At 49.1% G+C, this 18,435-nt stretch overlaps 1 protein-coding gene across 3 annotated transcripts in view; it reads left to right on the forward strand.

Annotated features, from left to right (window-relative positions):
• The window catches only part of GNAO1 (G protein subunit alpha o1), a 168,395-nt gene that overhangs the window by 72,627 nt on the left and 77,333 nt on the right, over window positions 1-18,435 (forward strand). For all 3 annotated transcript variants that reach the window (XM_061174462.1, XM_061174463.1, XM_061174461.1), the window contains exon 3: window positions 11,199-11,340. In XM_061174462.1, the coding sequence (XP_061030445.1) occupies window positions 11,199-11,340 (142 nt within the window). The remainder of the gene's footprint in view (window positions 1-11,198; window positions 11,341-18,435) is intronic.

Here is an 18,435-nt window from a genome sequence, read left to right on the forward strand (position 1 = left end):
TGTCTCTAATCCAAGGCTGGGGTCCCAGGAATCAGACCACCCACCCTAATGAGAAGAGAAAAAGGAACAGAGCCCGAGAAGGCAGTGCTCAGAGCATCATGCCCCCCATGGAATGAGAGCCGGCGTGCGCCCACCCCCCAGCACTGGGAGTCTTGAGAAAGGGCAAGGTCCACATTGTTTTCCAGATAATGGCAGCAGAGGCTGTGTACTGGAATCACAACAAGTCCTGGCCTTGCCCCTGGCTCCATCTGGTGACAATTGGCAGCTGGCATCTTTGCTTCTGGCCTGAGTTTCCCCTCATTAAAAATGGCATCTTTATAACAGATTTCTGCAAGTCACTGTCAATAGGACATACCCCTTGTTTTGTACCAGTCATTCCCCTGGGGGATTGGTCTGCCTGACACTATTCTTTTTAAATACCCTCCTATTCTATATTATTCTACATTAGAATATCAGGTTCTAAATATAGTATGAATCACTAAGGGATCTTACTTATTTCTTAAATAACTTCTCTCATACCATACAACTTCACCCCACAATTAAACAGCTGGGTTTCAAATCGAGGCTTTCGTGTCTTCTTTTCAAATAGCCGAAAGATCCCATTTGTGCCCACGTGCTTCACTCTAGCCCAGCCTGTGAGGCCGGAGTCGTCCAGCCTCTGGCTTGTTCTGTGCAGGTTTCGTAGCTTTCTGCCTTCACTGGGAGGAGTAGGCTCGTAGTTGAAGCTGGGAAGAGCGCCCATCCACAAGCAACCCGAACGTCCACTGGTAGGGGTTTGGCTGCATGACTCAGGGCCCATTCAGATGATGGGACCCCAAACAGCTGGTGACACAGAGAGCCACACAGTGTGATTCCGTCTCTGGGGAAACAATATGGACTCCCAGGTGAAAGAACTGAAATTTACACTAACATGAGGATGGTGCTTCCCTCCAGGTGACGGGATGATGGCTGATTTTTTTTTTTTTTCTTTTTCTTCTTCTTTTTTCCTTAGCTGTGTGAGTTGGAATCTATGAGTGTTCCAAGAATAGCCCTTTCAGGCAGGGCTGGAGAAGTCAGGGAAAGAGGAGGGAAAGCTGCTATTTTAAAGTGATCCGTGCTTAGAGCAGAACTGTTGGAAGTCAAGATGGGTCAGGGTGGTACACAGATGAACATTTTTTTTATTTTAATAGGTGACTGTATAATGTGTATTAAGAAAAAATATAAGTAGTGCATTAGTCCTGTGTGATCAAATCCCCGCTGCTCTCTCTGACCTCATCCCCTCCACAATCCTGGTTATTTACTCCATTCCAGCCCAGCTGGCTCCTCACCATCCTTCTCACACACAAGGTGCCCCAGGACCTTTGCACGAGCTGTTCTTTGTGCCTGAAATGCTCTTCCTCACATATATCCAAGATCCACTCCATCTCATCGTTCAGGTCTCAGCTTCACATGTCACCTCCTTTTCAGGCTCCTAACTCTACACCCCCTTTTTGTGTTTATCACTGTATGATTATTTGCTTGTTTGTTTACTAAACTGTGCATCCCTTGAAATCAGGGCTATGTCTGTTCTGTTCCCCACTGCCTCCTGGGTGCTATATGAATGGCACCTGGCATGTAGTGGTCAGCTTTGTGGGTGAGAGGAGGAGGAAGCCATCGGTGGGAGATTGGAGGCAGTAATCTTGAGGATGGCTCCAGCTCTGCCAGTCAAGGAAACAGCCTTTATGCCTAGAAAAGAGCAAAGCTTCTGGCTCTCAACAGGGGACTCCAGGTCTCAGTCCCTCTGCTCCCTTGGGACTCTGGGAAATCAGAAACAAGGGCCCAGCATAATTACTTAGTAAGACACCTGCAGCTGGTGGTCTCTGAGCCAGTCATTCAAAACATAGGTACCCTCTGGCCCCCAGCCTCTCACTCATTTAGGTCAAGGCACTGCTTCACTGGGTGTACGGGGGACCCATGGCCTGCGAGACAAGGCGAGTGGTCTAGCCCTGCTTTGGCACTGATTAGTCTGTGATTAGTCTCTGACTTTTAATACTAGGGACTGGCAGTTATTGGGCCCAGCTGTGTGCCAGGCCCTCCCCACACATTCTTTAATACTGCAGACAGCCCTGTGAGGGACAGTCATTATCCCTGTTTTCTAGAGGAGAGACCTGGGCCCAGGAAGGTTAACTTGGCCGTGGTCCACACGTTTAGTGAGTAGGAGAGTCAGGGTGTATCCAGCTCCTAATAGGTACTCAGTGTCCGTTTGTAGAATGAACTAAATGGATGACTAGCGTCCCCTAGGGGATTTGGGCTGCTGCGGGTCCTGGAAATGCCCACCTCTCACCAACCCCCTGTCCCTGCCCACACAGTGCCCTCTGGACCACTGTTGACTGCCCTGCTTTGTCTTCACCCTTGGTGGCATCCAGCAAACCAGGGACCAGGGTTTCTCCTGCAGGTCAAACCCCACTGCGCACAAGACTTCATCAAGTGAGAATATGTACAAGAACAGAGTCAGCGGGGCTCCAACAGGGAGAGGAGGGGGGGTTTCAGCAGGGCCAGTCCCCGCCGCCACGCACACATTATCCTCGGGTGCCTCACCTCTGCGGTGCCCGCCTTCAGCTGGTCTGCTGTTCCTACCAGTGCCTGTAGCCTGGCTGGTGTTTGTGATGCTTCCCCCATTGAATTAACTCGCTATTTGTACTTCTCCATGAGACTCAGTGGAATCCTCCCTGCGGAGGGAACATCAGACCTGCACCAGCACCAGATCCAGAGCAGCCTTCCTGACTGGGCTCTCTGGCTTCCATTGCCACCTGCCAGCCTATGAAGTGCCTTCTGTTCATTTAGCACACATTTCCCGGCACCCCGTGTGCCAGCTGGGGGCTCTGGAAGACACGCAGAGACCACGCAGGCTCTCCACAGTGCCGCTTCTGCCTGTGCTGTGCCCCCCCCCACCAAGTCTGGAGTCCCGTCTCCCTCCCTGTCTCTCTGGCCTGCTCCCACTCCACTTGGAATGCTGCTTCCTGAGAGGTGGGCCCTGCACCCACCCTGCGCCCCTGCTGTAGGTCCTTCTCTTGTAGCTCTTTCTGGTTGGGTTTTTCTTCTTGGGTAGCACCTACTCCACTTATAATTTAACCATTTGTGAAAGTACTTCTTTGATATCTGTCTTCATATTCAAGCTCCATGAGGGCAGGGCTCGTATCTGTCGGTTCACTCTTATATCCCCGGCACTTAACTGGTACGTGGTCGGTACCTGAAAAATATATGAAGGCTGAATTAGGGGCTGAATGAAGAAGCTTACAGAATACCCTCAGAGAAGCCCCCAAGTTATTGGGAACTAGAGCTTTTAAGACAGAAGTGGAAAAAAATCTTTCTGTTTTGCAATTGTTAGATGTTTTTCTTAGCTGGTATCACCCATCACCCCCCCATCTCAGGGGTGCACTAAGGTAGATGAGAGGCCTATGACACAGTGGAAGGGCATCTGGAAATTTTGTCCCTGCTCTGCCACAAGCTAACCATGTGACTGTAGGCAAGTCTGTCCTCTCTGAGTCACAGTTACCTACCCAGGCAGGGGGCATCATGGTAGGAGCGTGACCTTTGTCATCAGATAGTATCACGGCTGATTTGGCAGTTGCACAGTGTCACTAGGAATGCCCTATACCCTTTTGACCTGCTGTCCTTAGGGTGGTGGCCTTTAACCTCTTGGTCACAATATGGCTGCCATGGCTCCAGTATTTACTTCGTCATGCAACCACATGTTAAGGCAAGAAGCCAGGGAACAGCTGGCAGAGGGACAGCCAGGGACACAGGGGCAGTGGAGAAATGAGGGGACCGGAAAGCTGTTCTCAAAGGTCTGTCACTGGAACAAGAAGAGAAAGTCTTTCTCAGAGGCATTTCTAGCCAACTCCCCTTCAGTCTTACTCGCTTGAGCTGGATCACATGGTCACTCTTAGCTGCAAGGGAGACAGGGAAGGGAACGCACCATGGTGAGAAGGGAATGGCTGTTGGGCGGCAGCCAGCATGTCTGACGCACATACCCTTCAGTTGGCCCTTGGCAGATGCCACTTTATACTGTTAACTCATATTCTCAGCACTAGCTTTCTCACCTGGAACGAGAGCCCTGGGAAGGCAGGGACCAGGCTGAACCCAAGTGAAACATGTCAGGAAATTCCTATTGATTGACGACTTTCCCCCTTGTTACTCGATTCTTCTCTCACAGCCAAAATGGTCCCCGTTAATAAACACCAGTGTCTGTCTCCCATTGAACATGATTTGTTGTCCTTTCAAATAACAGATGCACGTTTTTTTTAATGAAACAAAACAAACATGATAAGAAGAGAGTAAAAAAAAATCACTGAATGCTACCATCCAAAAGTGACCTTGATGATATTTTGTTAAGCATCCTCCCACATCATCTTTTCTGTCTCCTGCCTTCTCCCTCCACACCCCCACCTCTTACCAACACCATCACACACAAATCTAGTTTTATACAAATGGCTGCATGGGGCACACGTTGTACTCTAACCGGTGTTTTCATTTTACAATCCTGTCCGGGTCCGTTGCTCCAGTAGGTTCTGTGGAGCCCCTAATTGCTGGTATGTGGCTCATTAACTCACTGGTATCTCACTGTTGCCTGTTTGATTAAAACTGTGTTCTCTGAAGCCAGGGTGGTCTTTTTCCCTCGCTGGGGAGGGCTGTGGCTCTAGGGCCAGAGCCACATTGCTGATCCGGTCTTCCCGACGACTGGAAACTGTTGTCAGTGGTCACACGAGTGAAGCCCTGAGCACTGACCCTAACCCAGGCAGCCCACATGTGATGAGAAACACATATTATAACCTCATTAATCGGCCCCCAAATCAGGAAATTTAGCTTTTCGGCCCACTGCTGCTCCTGTGATGTTCATTAGGTAAATGAGCAGATTCTCTGCTCCAGTCTGGACAGTGCCCCTTCTCCCTGCCCCGTCTTCCTTCCTGTGGCTGTGAGCCCTGCTTCTCCTCCTCCTGCGGGGGAAGGGGTCTTCCCATGGTGTCCGGCCTCCCTGTTGCCCCATGGCCCCGGGTCACTTCCTGGCCTCAAGAGGACAGACACCGGACACCCAGCACCCTGTACTTTCTCCCCCGGCTCCACTTAGCAAATGCAGTAACATCAATAACAGTCATCATAACAACTGAGCTGATTGAGTGCTTCCTGTGCCAGGCCCTCTTCATTACATACTGTGGCCCAGTGAGGGTAGCCACTGTTAATTACTAGGCTCATCTCCATGGAAAGTTGAGGAAACTGAAGCACCAAGCAGTTAAGGAAATTGCCCAGTCACACGTCTCAAGTCTGGCTCCAAAAGCACCCCCTTAATCTGAACTCCTAAAGGGATTATTGTGGAGGATGGAGAGATGGTCCCGGTGCCGGGGAAAGGGTGCTGATAAAAGGAAGCAGAGGAGGGGCATTTAATCCACCGTGGAGATGGAGTGAAAAATCATGTGTTCCAGCAGCTTAGAGTCTGTGCGTTTGTGAACCTCCAGAAATGGGGGGTAAAACTGTGTGTGTGTTGGTGCGTTTGTCACAGTGTCAGAAGCATCTGTGATTCAGAGAGGGAGAATGGCTGCGGGGCCAGATGATCCTCCAGGGTCCCTTCCAGCTCCTAAGCCTGTGGTTCTATGACCATATAAGGCCACTGTGCCTGGGGAGTCTCACTGCAGCTGAGTGCAGTCCTGCACTGAGAGGGGGAAGCAGAGAGCAAAGGGAGCCCCAGCCCAGGCCCCCTGCAGCAGAGAGAGGAGCTGGGATAGGGGAGGTGGTGGGGTGGTGGGAGTGGGGTCCCTCCTTGATCGCCTCTTCCCAGAAAGCTCAGACCTGCTACGGCAGGCTTGGCTGCTACCCTCCCTCTCTCTCCCCATTTCCACTTGGGATCTTCTCCCTCAATTGTGTTGCCACGTTTCCAGAGTCCAGCTGGTGGCTTCTGCCCAAAATCAAACACTCAAGGCTGCAGAATCAGCCTTTGCTTGCTCCCCAGGTTTCTTCTGGTTTGGTAGCTTGGAAAACCCCACACCCCTCAGAGTCCCTGAGTTTGGGGTGGGCACCAACACAGCATCTAGCTTGACCCTCCTTTGCTACCCTGGCTCTGAAGACATAGGAAATCTGGTGAGTTCCCACCCCAACACACACACACACACACACACACACACACACGTCTGCCTCCTTTAGTGAGCTCCTTGGAGAGGGGTGGGTCTTGTGCATCAGTGTAATCCTGGTTCATGTAGTTATGTCCCACTTCCCCTGAGTACTGTTCAGAGCCTAGCCCTGTGCCAGTTGTTATGGAGAGCAGGAACTAAGATGGATGAGATGTGGTACCTCACCTCCAGGGACTGACAGGCTGGTGGTAAAGACAGAAAGTTAATAAACAAGTGCACTAGGAAATGGTCTCCCAAGGTACGAAACATGTTTTAGTCATGACTGTATTGGTTGTAAGTGACAGAAACCCAAATCAGATTAGCTTATGCAAAAATAAGAGGGAGTTGTTTGACTCACATCACTCAGAAGTGTAGGGATAGGGTTAGCTTCAGGAATAGCTGGATCCAGTGGCTCAGATGATGTCTCTGGGACTTGATTCTGCACTCTGTCACTCAGCTATGTAGATGAAGCTTGGTTTGTCTGGGGCTGCTGCAGTGTGAGATGTCAGAGGTGCCACATGCAGCCTCACTCCTGCTTTCCAAATCCTGGCCTGGTCTCCTCCAGGGCTCAAACCTGGGCTGTCACAAGAAACCAGAAACCAGACTCCCCTGGGCTGCCTCTCCAAACCCTAACCAAACACCTCCTTTCCTTGCCCCATACTCCTTGGGCTGATATTATAGGAGATGTTTTGATGCTCACTTTGTATGGGAAATCTCTGGGTTCTGTGGGAACCTAGATATAGGGATCCCAGCAGAAGAAGCAGTCCTGCCTGTCAGCATCCACCTGGTGGGCACAAGCACGGCCTCGAATGCCATTGTCACACTTACCAGCTGCGTGACCTCGGGTAACTGGGTTAACCTCTTTGAGCCTCAGTTTCCTCTATCTGTCAAGAGAAGATAAAATTATCTCCTAGGTTTGTTTTGAAGATTAGACGAGATGGTGCATGTAAAGCACTTAACACAAAGACTAAACCCTCAAACATTAGCGGCTGTTATGATTCTGCTTCTTTTGTACCACCAGCGAAGGAAATTCTTTTTGGGGGATTTTGACTTTAGAATGAAGATATTATCACTAACAGCTACTATATGTTATATACTTACTATACAATAGGCACTTTACATTTATTCCTCACAACAGTTCCTTGCGGCTGAGGAAACCAAGGCCCGAGGGGTTAAATCCTTTGCCAGGAACACACAGCTCACCAGTGATGGAGCTGGCGACCCCGTCTTTCTGACTCCTAAGCTCTGACCACTCTCCGGAATGAGATGGGAAATAGAAAATAAAGGGGCCGTAAGTGATACTTTTAAGGATATATGACTGAAATCAGTGCTGGGGCGAGGGGGTGGGGAGCAGAGAAGAATGGGGCATGAAAGAAATATGGAAGGACTTACACTAAAAAAATCCAGCCTTTTTCTCTGAACAGTAGAATTATGAATATTTATTTATTTTTGGTGGTGTTCTGTATGGTGCAACTTTTCTATGGTTGAGTACTTACTACTTTGTAGTCAGAGGGAAGGGAAGGTGTAAAATTCTACCCTGAAGCAGGAAACCCAATTTTAAGCTAATATAAGCCAGTTTGAACAAGTTATGCAACCAATAATCATGATTTGAGCAATTTTTGGCCAAACTGCATCATTTTTGTAAACCCCAAATGAAGCTTCTCTATCTTGGGCCACCCCAGGCACCAGTGAGACCTTCCAGGCAGTATTCTGCCTAGTCCAGTCTGAGGCTTGAGGGGTGGCAGAAAGGACTGTGTACTCAGAGACCCGGGTGCTGCTCCTGCATCTGGCTCTCACCCTGCCTGCTGACAGCCATTAGGCCAGTTACTCAATCTCGCTCAATCTCCTTTTCTACAGATGGGTATAATAACATCCTACCCTCCCTACCTTGTTAGGTGGTATAAAGAATTAATACTAACAGGTGTGAAAAATGATAGTCCCATCCCCTAGTGGAAGGAAATCCTGTAGGCAGCTGAGGGTCTAGAGAGTATTCCCGGTAGAGTGGCAAGGCCTGCTGGTCCAGAACGAAGCATGAGAAACTCATTGCACTGGCTTCTTGGGAGAGTGTGTCATGGGGACCAGTAAATCCAGGCTGCACCTCTCAGGTCACCCAGAGGTCACCCTCTGAGGGGAGTCTGGTCTTGGAGACTTTTTTAGTGATGGTTCTAGAGTTTACAATATGTATCTTAACTTATCATGCTTTACTTTCAAGTAATATTATGCTACTTCATGTATAATACAAGAATTTTTCAACAGTATATTTCCATTTTACCCCTCCCATCCTTTGTGCTATTGTATAAATTTTACTTCTATGTAATAAATTTTCAGCCTTTTTCCTCTCTTTGCTTCAGTTTGGATGGTTTCTATATCTGTGTCTTCAAGTTCACTAATCTTCTGTGTGTCTAAATCTGCTGTTAATCCCCTACAGTGAAATTTTTATCTCGGATATTGTATTTTCCTCTCTAGATACTTCATTTTGTTCTTTCTTATCTTCCATTTCTTTACTCATTATACTCATGTTTTCCTTTAATTTCTTGAAAATATTTTAAATAGGTGTTTTTGAGGTCTTATTTGTTAATCCCATCATCTCTGTCACTTCTGGGTCTGCTTCTGTTGACTGATTTTTCTCCTGGTTATGGGTCACGCTTTCCTCCTCCTTTGCATATCCAGAAATTTTTTATTGGATGCTGGATATTATGGATATTATTAAGTGTCTGGATTTTGTTGTCCTCATTTAAAGAGTGTTAGATTTTATTCTGTCAGGCAGTTAAGTTACTTGTGGGTCAGTTTGGCTTTTTGAGGTCCATTTTTCAGTTTTGTCAGGGCAGGTCTAATGTAGCCTTTACTCTAGGGCTAGTTTAGCCCTACTACCATGGCGTGAGCCTTCTGGGGTTTCTGCCAAATGCCCTAGGTGTCAGCTCTCCACTCTGGTTAGTCGGAACTTGAGCATCTCCCAGCCTTGGGCCAGCTGTGGGAGGTGTTCACCTTATAAGCTCCCTGACACTTGTTTCTTGAGCTCGTAGAGTCTCACTCTATTCAGCCAAAGACTCAAGGAGACCCCTGTTCAGATATCTGGAGCTCTCTCTCTCTCTGCACTTTTCTCTCTGGTACTCTGCCCCTCAATTCCCAGTCCCCACAGCTTTCCTGAACTTTTATCTTTATCCCATCAGCTCAGTAGACCCCTGTGCTCTGCTTGGGTCCTCCCTCCCTGCACTGAGGTCTGGTAGACGCCTCCAGGCAGAAACCCAAGGCAATCATAGGACTCACCACGCTTTGCTTCCTTTCTGTTCCGGATCACGGTCCTGTGCTGCCTGTTCTCCAGTGTCTGAAACCACTTGTTTAATATATTTTGTCCAGTTTTCTGGCTGTTTACGATGGAAACTAACAATTCCCTTTGAGATCCCCCTGGGGTTGTGCACCAATGCCTCAGACTGGGTGTACACTCAAGAAACTTGTACAAAAACGGATTTAGGGCTAATAAAAGTCAGTGAAAAGGCAATAGGGTCATTTTGATCTGCTTCTTAGAGAAACTCAGGATAAAGACTCACAACCCAGCACCAAGTCACATTTTATAACAGGAATCATTAGTGTCCATCAACTGACGAATGGATAAGTAAAACGTGGTATATCTGTACGTGGAATCTAGTTTGGCAATAAAAAGAAAGGGAGTACTGATGCACGCTACAACATGGATGAACATGCCAAGTGAAAGAAACTAGTCACAAAAGACGACACCTTGTGTGATTGCATTTATGTGAAATGTCCAGAATAGGCAAATTTATAGAAACAGAAGGCAGATCAGATGAGTGGTTGCTTACTGCTCGGGTAGGGGATGGGGAGGGACTGCTAATGGGTACAGGATTTCTTTTGGAGAGGACAGAAATGGTCTAAAATTAGCCTGTGCTGGTCATTGCCCAACCTTGTGAATATACTAAGAAGTACTGAATCACACGCTTTCCATGGGTGGATTGTATGGTCTGTGAACTATATCTCAGTAAAACTGTTTATACAAAGAAAGAAAACTTGTTAGCAGTTTTCTCCTGTACTGAGGACATGAAGGGCTGGAGAGGGGCTGTGGAGGTGGAAATGGAGGTCTGAGCTACTATACAGGTGGATGTACGTGTTACAGGTAGTGTTCAGTCTTGGACTAAAAAACATGACCACAGGAGAGTTTGCACGGGGGATGACTAATGTTGGATGTTAGTCTTGAAACCCATTTGTCCTCTCTTACTTACCTCAACCATGAGAGGATTCTTGCAAAGTCTTGGCTTTCCCCCCTCTCTAGTTCTCTCTCCTCCCCAGACCCTTGTCGGCAGCGGGCGTTCACTGAGCGGCCGCCATCTGCAGGGAACAGGGACCTCAGGGCATGTCCAGCCTCAGCCCTGACCCCAGAGGAACCTGAGAACAGGAGGGCAGGGAGTGTCGCATGGCCTCTGAGAACTGCAGTGTCACCTTCGTGTCCTCCATGTCATGTTCAGAGCCATCAAAATGAGGGTGACACAGTGCTCACATCCCAGCTGAGGATGGGGAATAGGCAACTCCTTCTGTTGGCTTTTCTCTTGTCAAAGAGGAAGGTTTTAAGTGAGTGCTCTTACCTTCATTAAAAGCAGTGTAAGTTTTCTGTGAAAGAAAAAATGTATTCTTCGTTTGCAGGCTTCTCGCAGGGGTCTTCAGCAGTATACTCCTAAGTGGATATTTAAGTTAAAACCCTGAGCTTTGCTTAAAAATACTAATGGTGAACATTTATCGAGTGCTTAGTGTGTGTTCTAAGTGCTTTCAAGTATTATCAACCCCTTGACTGATCTTTCTTTCACTGTACATAGGGAATGTAAAAAAGACTGCATTTCTTTTTTCCACTGTTCTGTTTTTCAGATTAATTTTCAGTAATTTAGGTCGATTTTTCCTTCAGATTTTGTGGTTTTATCACAGCAGCTCAGTAATTCAGCATCCGAGCTGGGCCCAGCCCTCAGCCAGCTAAGCCTGGAGGTTGGCTGGGGTGGGGCTTCACATGCCCGGCACGCTCGGTGCCAGGTGTGGACAGCGCACTCATCAGGCTTGCTGTGTGTGGTTTTGCTCTAGGATCATCCACGAAGATGGCTTCTCTGGAGAAGACGTGAAGCAGTACAAGCCCGTTGTCTACAGCAACACCATTCAGTCCCTGGCAGCCATCGTCCGGGCCATGGACACTTTGGGCATCGAATACGGTGACAAGGAGAGAAAGGTAGGCTGCTGCGCGCATGCACACGGGGAGGAGAGGGCCGTCTCCGGTACCCGCTGCGTCCTCTTTATAAGGCCAGGCTGCCGTGCAGGGGCAGGACGAGACCGTGCTGTGTCACCGGCCAGTGTACCAGTCGACCTGGCCAATACAGTCAAACAGGGGCTCTGGTGACGAGCAAACCGCCACAGCACAATCGCCAAGGAGACAACAGCCACAGAATTCCAGCGTTTATTTTGCAGATGAGAAAGGGTTGGTGACTGCCCTAAACTGGGACTCTCACAACATTGTCCAAGTACATGCCCTTGGGCAATTAACTTGAACAGAAAAAATATTTCTTAGACAAAACAAGCCCCACCTGGCCACCGTCTTCCCTCCTTAGGAGAGCTTTCCTTACCTTGTTGCGGGTGGGGCAGCCACTTGAATTCACTCTCTTCCCTCCTTTGCCCCATGGGTTGTATTTTCTGCCCCTCCGAGGTGAGTCTGAGGACCGAAGAGGCTCTCCTTCCTGTAGGAGGTCGACATCCTAGAACAGGGACAGTTTTTCAGTTGAGTTTCCAGGCATCTGATAAGTGGTGAATGGAATAAGTTGTAAAAGCCTCTTTTTTGCAAACATTTATGTTAACTGTAAGACTGAACCTTACACAGCTATACTGGCAAAGCCAAATAAAAGGGGGGGGAGGGAGGAAGGGAGGGAGGGAAAACAGCCTCAGATAAATCTATCTAAAAGTGACTCTTCGTCTCCTGGTGGGACCCTGAATCCCAGCGATCCTCTTCCTGTGACCTGGAGCATGAGGAGGGGAGCAGGTGGAGGCCTCCGAGCGCCTGGGCCCCTCCTTGGAGCCTCTGGACGGAGAGCATTAATCTCCGATTACTGCGTGGTTTGGTTATACATCATGTATATATCCTGTCTTGGCTAAAAAATCACCTCCCTCACAGAGGAAGACTATCCTCACCTTCTCTGGGTCTGATAAATAATCTGTGACAGATAACTTTAAATGTAAAATTCAATATTTTATGCACAAAATCCTAATTCCATGCGACAGAGTCATCCCAGCTCAGGCATTGCCTCCTCCCGGAAGATGGGAACTGGGTGACTGAGAATGTGTCCAAGACCAGCCTGGGGTGGGGAAGCCGGGCGCTGCCCGTCTGCAAGGCTGAGTCTGGAAGCTGGCTCTGCAAAGGAAGTACTTCTCCCCAGGGACCAGCTTTGGTTTTGGTCATAGAGCCAGGGCCTGCGGAACCAGGGGCACTGAGTTCTTCAGTCTTGTTTCCACTAAGTATTCACTGAGAGTACAATGTACCAGGCCTTGCTGGGGATACAGGAACGAGCACAGTAGGAGTGGAGCTGGAGAAACCAGTCAGCAAAGAGCAACTCAGATCATCAGAAGTAGCCAAGACAGGTTACAAGTAGCCAGACAAGTTACAGGGCTTCATTCATTTGTAATGATAATGGCCACAGTGGTTATACAAATAGCTCTCTTGTATTGAACACCTACTAGCTGCCAGGCACTGTGCTAAGCACCTTACAAGTATTAACTCACTTTAGTCAACTCAGGCATTAAAGCCCAGAGCAGGAAATGCCTGGTATGATCTTCAGACATGGGGCAGGCCACAGGCCTTTGGTCTTTCTGTCTGCCTTTTGGCCAAAGAGAGAGCATGGAGGCTGAATCTCAGTTAACCAGACGACAGGCCCAGTGCAAAAGCTCGTGTCCACAGCACACACCTTACACAAACACCCACACAAACACACACGCACGCAGGCACACACAACCACAGCCTGCGAGATCTTCCAGGAGTATGTGTGTTCACCGCCATGCCCACCTCCCAACCAGTCTTCTTTCCCCAAAACCTCCTGCCCTGATTATAACCCAGACAGTCAGTGTGACTTCAGAATGCTTTTCCCCTTCAGTTTTGGAAAACGTTTGTTGTTCCTGGGGGGATTTTTTTTTTTTCCATTTTATTATCCTGAATAGAGAGATGATTGCTTGGGAATTGCTAGGAAGATGATACATTAAGGACCATACTGCGGGACCCCTTGGCTTCTGTGGCTGTTTCTCTTCTGTGGGATTCCTGGTCGAGACAACCCTCAAGTAGGAGGTCAGGAAAGGCTCCTCTGGGAAGGGAGACCAAAAGCAGAGTGGGGACTCCCTGGAGGGTCCACTGGACACAGAGAGGAGCTGGAGCCCAGTCCTCTTCCGGCAGGTGGCACCATGGCAGACGCCTGACCGGTCTGCGGGGCAGCACGGGTTTGTCAGGCTTCTGGCTGGCAAAGGCCTCCAGGCCCTGGGCACCTCCTCCTGTGTTATTTCACCTTAGGCTAAAGTGAGCCAGGCAGCTGGAGAAGGTGTTTCCTGGGAGTGGGCTGCTCTGGATTTGCTGTCTGGGCAGCGGGGTGCAAGGATCCCCCGCCTGCCTGTGTATCAGTTGTCAGGGGGTTGAGGTGGAAGGGGGCAGCCACTTCAGACTGGGTGGCCAGGGAAGGTTCCCCTGAACCTGGAAGGGATATTTGTGATGAAACTCGACTGTAAGAAGGCGCCAACCATGGGAGGAGGAGGAGGGACAGAGGCTCTAAGCAGACACTGCCAGGGCCCTGAGTGAGAAGTGAGCCTGGCAAGTTGGGAACGAGAAGCTCTGTTCAGCCTGAACTGCGCCCAGGGGCAGAGGTGGGCCCTGGGGTGTTGGACGCTCTCTAGTCAGGTCTGCCTGCAGCTGGCCAGTTGTTGGTGCCCAGATGCCCCGACCCCAAGGCTGGGTCTCCAAACTCTTTCCTCTCTCAGGTTCCCAGGGGCTGCCGACCTGGGGGATCTGCTCTTTGGATGCTGGGAGAACCGTCCCATGCAGAGCCGACCCAGATTGGTGTTTTGGTTTGTAAAGAAAAGACCTCCTTCTCTCTCTTGGCTTCCACACGTCTGCCATCCTCCCCCCACCCATGATGGCGTATCTGGAGGAAAACAGCCCCACACCCAGCACCTGCTTGGGCCAACCAGCTTTATACTCTCCATACAGAGAAGCATCTAGGAGCTTCCTTGTCATACCTCATTAGAACAACGTCCTTGACTTCTCCTGGCAGCTGGCTTGCCCCCTGCCCTGGCCCCCAGTGGAGGGAGGACTGACTCGGTTCTCCTGCAGCCTCTCTGGGGTGTGGACTCACCTGAGGCCATATGACAGTGCATGAGCCCAGGCCTGAAAGAGCCTCTCTGTTGGGCAAACGGCAGGGATCTCCTTACACACCCCATGCCCCAGCCCCCCCAGACTACAGACTGCTCCCCAAAGATACCACGCACTCCCACACCTCCAGGCCTCGGCTCAGACCACACCCTCTGCCTCTTGTGCCTTCTCCCCTCTCTTCCCCCTGGAGCTCTTCCTGCTCAGCAAGGACCAGCTGAGCTCCCGTCTTTGCATGAAGGCTTCCTCTCCTTCCCCTGACAGCTCAGCTCACCTCAGCTCAGTGCTTTCTCTGTTGAGCATGTATCTCATGCAGTGTGTCGCTCTTTCCTTAGAGCAGTGACCCTTGCGCTTTAGGGTGATCAAAACCCGTTTGAGCAGCTAATGAAAGCCATGAGCCTTCTCTCCAGAACCGTGCACTCACTCACATGTCCAGGAAATTTTTCATACGATTTCAGGGGGCTCTGGAACTCATAAAGCCCACCAGTGGCGCCTGGAATAAGAACTTCATTATGTCTAAGGTCTTTCTGCTCGAGGCCTGTGTCATTCATCTTTGGGTCACCTCTCCACCCCAACAACCAGCACAGTGCTCAGCACATAGTAGGCCCACCCAAAAAAATCTCTTGAGTAGAATGACATTTCTAACTTTCTCGGTACTCAGAGAAAAAAGGAAAAGAACCTGTAATGTTATCAGTACTGAACAGATGTTGACTGAGTACCTACTATATATTTAGTTTGTGCTAAGCTCTGGAGAAAGAGTCAGAGGAATGTGGGATGGGACCTTGAAGGGGCTGGTCATCTTCTTGGGAGGACAGGGCTCATAGGCTCATTCCGTGAAGTGGTCAGGGAAAGCTCCTTAGAGGAAGTGAGGCTGGAACTGTCCTTGAAGCAGAGGTACGGCTTCACAGGCACAGATGTAGGTGAGGAAAGGGACTTGAAGCAGAGAAGACCATGAATAAAGGCCATGGGTTGGTGGTGACCAGAGGAGATTTGAATGACGGAGGAGGCCAGTGGCCAGGACAGAGGATTAGGATATGGGAAGGTGTGGGAAAGTTAGAAGATACGGTTAGGTCCAGATTGGGTAGGCCTTGGAAAGTATGCCAAGGGGTTTGGGTTTTATCCTGTTGGCAGTAGGCAGCCATTGATAAAGTTTGAGCTGGGGAAGGATGGGATGAAAGCGAGTTTTAGGAGATTATCATGATGGCATGTGCATGGTGGGCTAGTGGTGGGAGAGACTGAAGGTGGGGAGGCAGGTTGGGAGCTACAGTAAGGGTCTCGATGGGAATTGGAAAGGAAGGGCAGCAAAGTGATGTGTGGTGATGAAAGAAAGGGACCTGGTAGTTACTTGGCTACTGGGGCAAAAGTGTAAGGATCAGGAAACTGGGATTCCAGTGTCACTGGCCTGGATGACTGGGAACAAGGTGACACCTCTGGCAGAAAGTCAGGAGACAGGCTGGGCTGGGCCAAATATGATCTCAACCTCATGGGCTCCAGGTGGAATCAGCAAGTAGATGGACTCAGAGAACTGCAGCTCCAAGAATTGAAGGTGATGATAATAGTTGCTTTCAGTTTTTAAGTTCTAGGGCTCGCATTAAACCATTTATATTAATTAAAATTTTTAATCCTAACAGCTACCTGTGCAGTGGGTGCTATTGTTATCCCCATTTTACAATTAAAAAAAAAAAAAGAGGCACAGAGAGGCAAAGTGACTTACCCAAGGACATTCAGCACAATATATATATACGTATATAATACAGATTTGTAACCCCAAGGAAGCTATAATTCATGTGGCTCAGGTCCAGAGCAGAGTCCCATTTAAATAGGCACAGTACAACCAGGCAAAACAAATCTTCAGAATCCCATTCTTTCTTCTGAGTCTCTCCAAAAATATGAAAAGGGACTCAAAGGGCAACTCCCACTGCTTTTCTCACCAGTCGTTTTCTGTCTTCCTCATGTCTGTCCCAACCCCACTCTCTTTAGCTGCTTTCTCCCTAAGTTCCCCAGAGACCATCTCTCTACCGCCAGCCTGCCAGGCTTTTTCCCTCCTGTCCTCTTTCTCCTTCTTGCTATTCCGCCTTTTCCCTCCTGCTTTCTTCCTCCCTCTCCTGCTCTGTGCCTAGAAGGGGTTCCCTCTCCTCCTCTCCCTCTTTCCCTTTCTCCAACTGTTCCTCAGTTTCTCTCTTTCTTCTCCCTGTCTCTCCATCTCCGTCTCCCTCCTTCCTTCCCTCCCTACTCACCCCCAGTTCATTGTCATGTAAATTCTCTTAACTTTTTGAGTGGAGTCCCTCCCCCTCCTCCTTCCTCCGTCCTCCGTCCTCAGCCCAGGGCCTGCATCTGCATCACAAAAGCAGAGAAACTTGTGTGGCAGAACTGACCTAAACTCAGACACTGGGAGAAAGTCTGGGAGAAACTGGACAATTACAGGCTTAGGAGGTTCACTTGGACCACGGTGGGAGATGGGGAAAGTCTGTGAACAATCCCATGTTATAAATTTTATCACACCCATGTGTATATAAAAATATACATAAAATTTATGTGCATATACATGTATACTTGCATATGTAAAGTACATTATAATGGGACAATAGCGAAGAGATAATGCTTTGAACTTGTATGAGGCTTTATTCAGTTGAAAATACTCTCATTTTCGTTTTTTTCATCGTTTGTGCATATGCCTATTTCTCCCACTAAATTATAAACTCCCTGAGGACAGAATATAGATCTTATCCATCTAGTACAGTGCCTGACACAAGAAGTATTGGATACTGCATTCAAATCCCAGCTCAATCACCAGCTATATGGCCCTGCGTAAATTATTGAACTTCCTTAACCCTCAGTGTTTCTGTATGTAAAACAGGCATCATTCTAATACCGTCCCCTTTCATCTGTTGTGAGGTTAAATGAGGTAATGCATGTGAAGTGCTTAGGACAGTGCCTGACACGTACAGCACTTACTGGGCGGCCCGGGGTCAGTGACCCAAGCGGGACTAAAGATCAGTGCTGGTGCTGGAATTGCTGCCCAGCCTCTAATGTTCCACCAAGAGGCGTCATAAGAACACCCCCTCCTTAGAGATAATGGCACTATTTGGGGAGGCAGAATCAAATTTCATACTTAGATTCCAGAATGTCACTGGATCTCCTCTGGTAAAAGAAATCTTGACATTTAAGTCACACAGCGGAGCGCTGAACACTAACTTCTTTTTAATCAGGGGAACATGGTGGTGCCATCTCCACGGCACAGTGCCGTTCACCCTGTGGTTTACACGAATTCTGAAACAGACAAAAGCAAGGATGCTCTCTGGTCTGTGTCTGCCTGAGTTCCTGGGGTCTGGAGAAACCGCAGCGGTCCTCAGTGGTGGTTGTCAGATCTGATGGGGGCTGGGGAGGTGACAGATGAAGGCCCAAACCTGAGGCCAGGAAGAGGCTTCCTCTGGGCAGCAGCACGTACACTGCCGCACGCTAGGGACCGCGCCACTCCTCAGCTGTATCAGACCAGGCCTGGCCTGGCTCAGATCCCCTGCTGCCCAGGTTAATAGAGCTTGAAACTCCTCCATTCAAGGCCATCTAAGTCTGCTGCTCCATTTTGCAGATGGTGGCAAAAAATAGGCCCCACCTGGGCCCAACAGGAAAGAGACTTACTCAAGGGATGACGTGGCAGGCCCAGGACTAGAACTTCAGGTTTTCTGAATCACTGTTCACTTCTCTTTCCATCTCAGCAGTCTGCCCCAAATCACTCAGCCAACTTGGGGCCTCATTTTCTTTCGTTTGGTTGGTTAGTCACTCATCCCGCAGGTACTTCGTGAGCAGTCACATCCCTGGCAGACAGTGCACAGGGAGGTGGGTTTACATGCAAAAATGAAAAGATGAGGGATCCCATCCTTTGATTTCCAAGGCCTCCCCAGCTCCGCAGGGCTCAGTGCAGCCAGGTCGGCT

This window comes from Eubalaena glacialis, chromosome 18, assembly GCF_028564815.1.
Source record: "Eubalaena glacialis isolate mEubGla1 chromosome 18, mEubGla1.1.hap2.+ XY, whole genome shotgun sequence".
Taxonomy (NCBI): Eukaryota; Metazoa; Chordata; class Mammalia; order Artiodactyla; family Balaenidae; genus Eubalaena; species Eubalaena glacialis.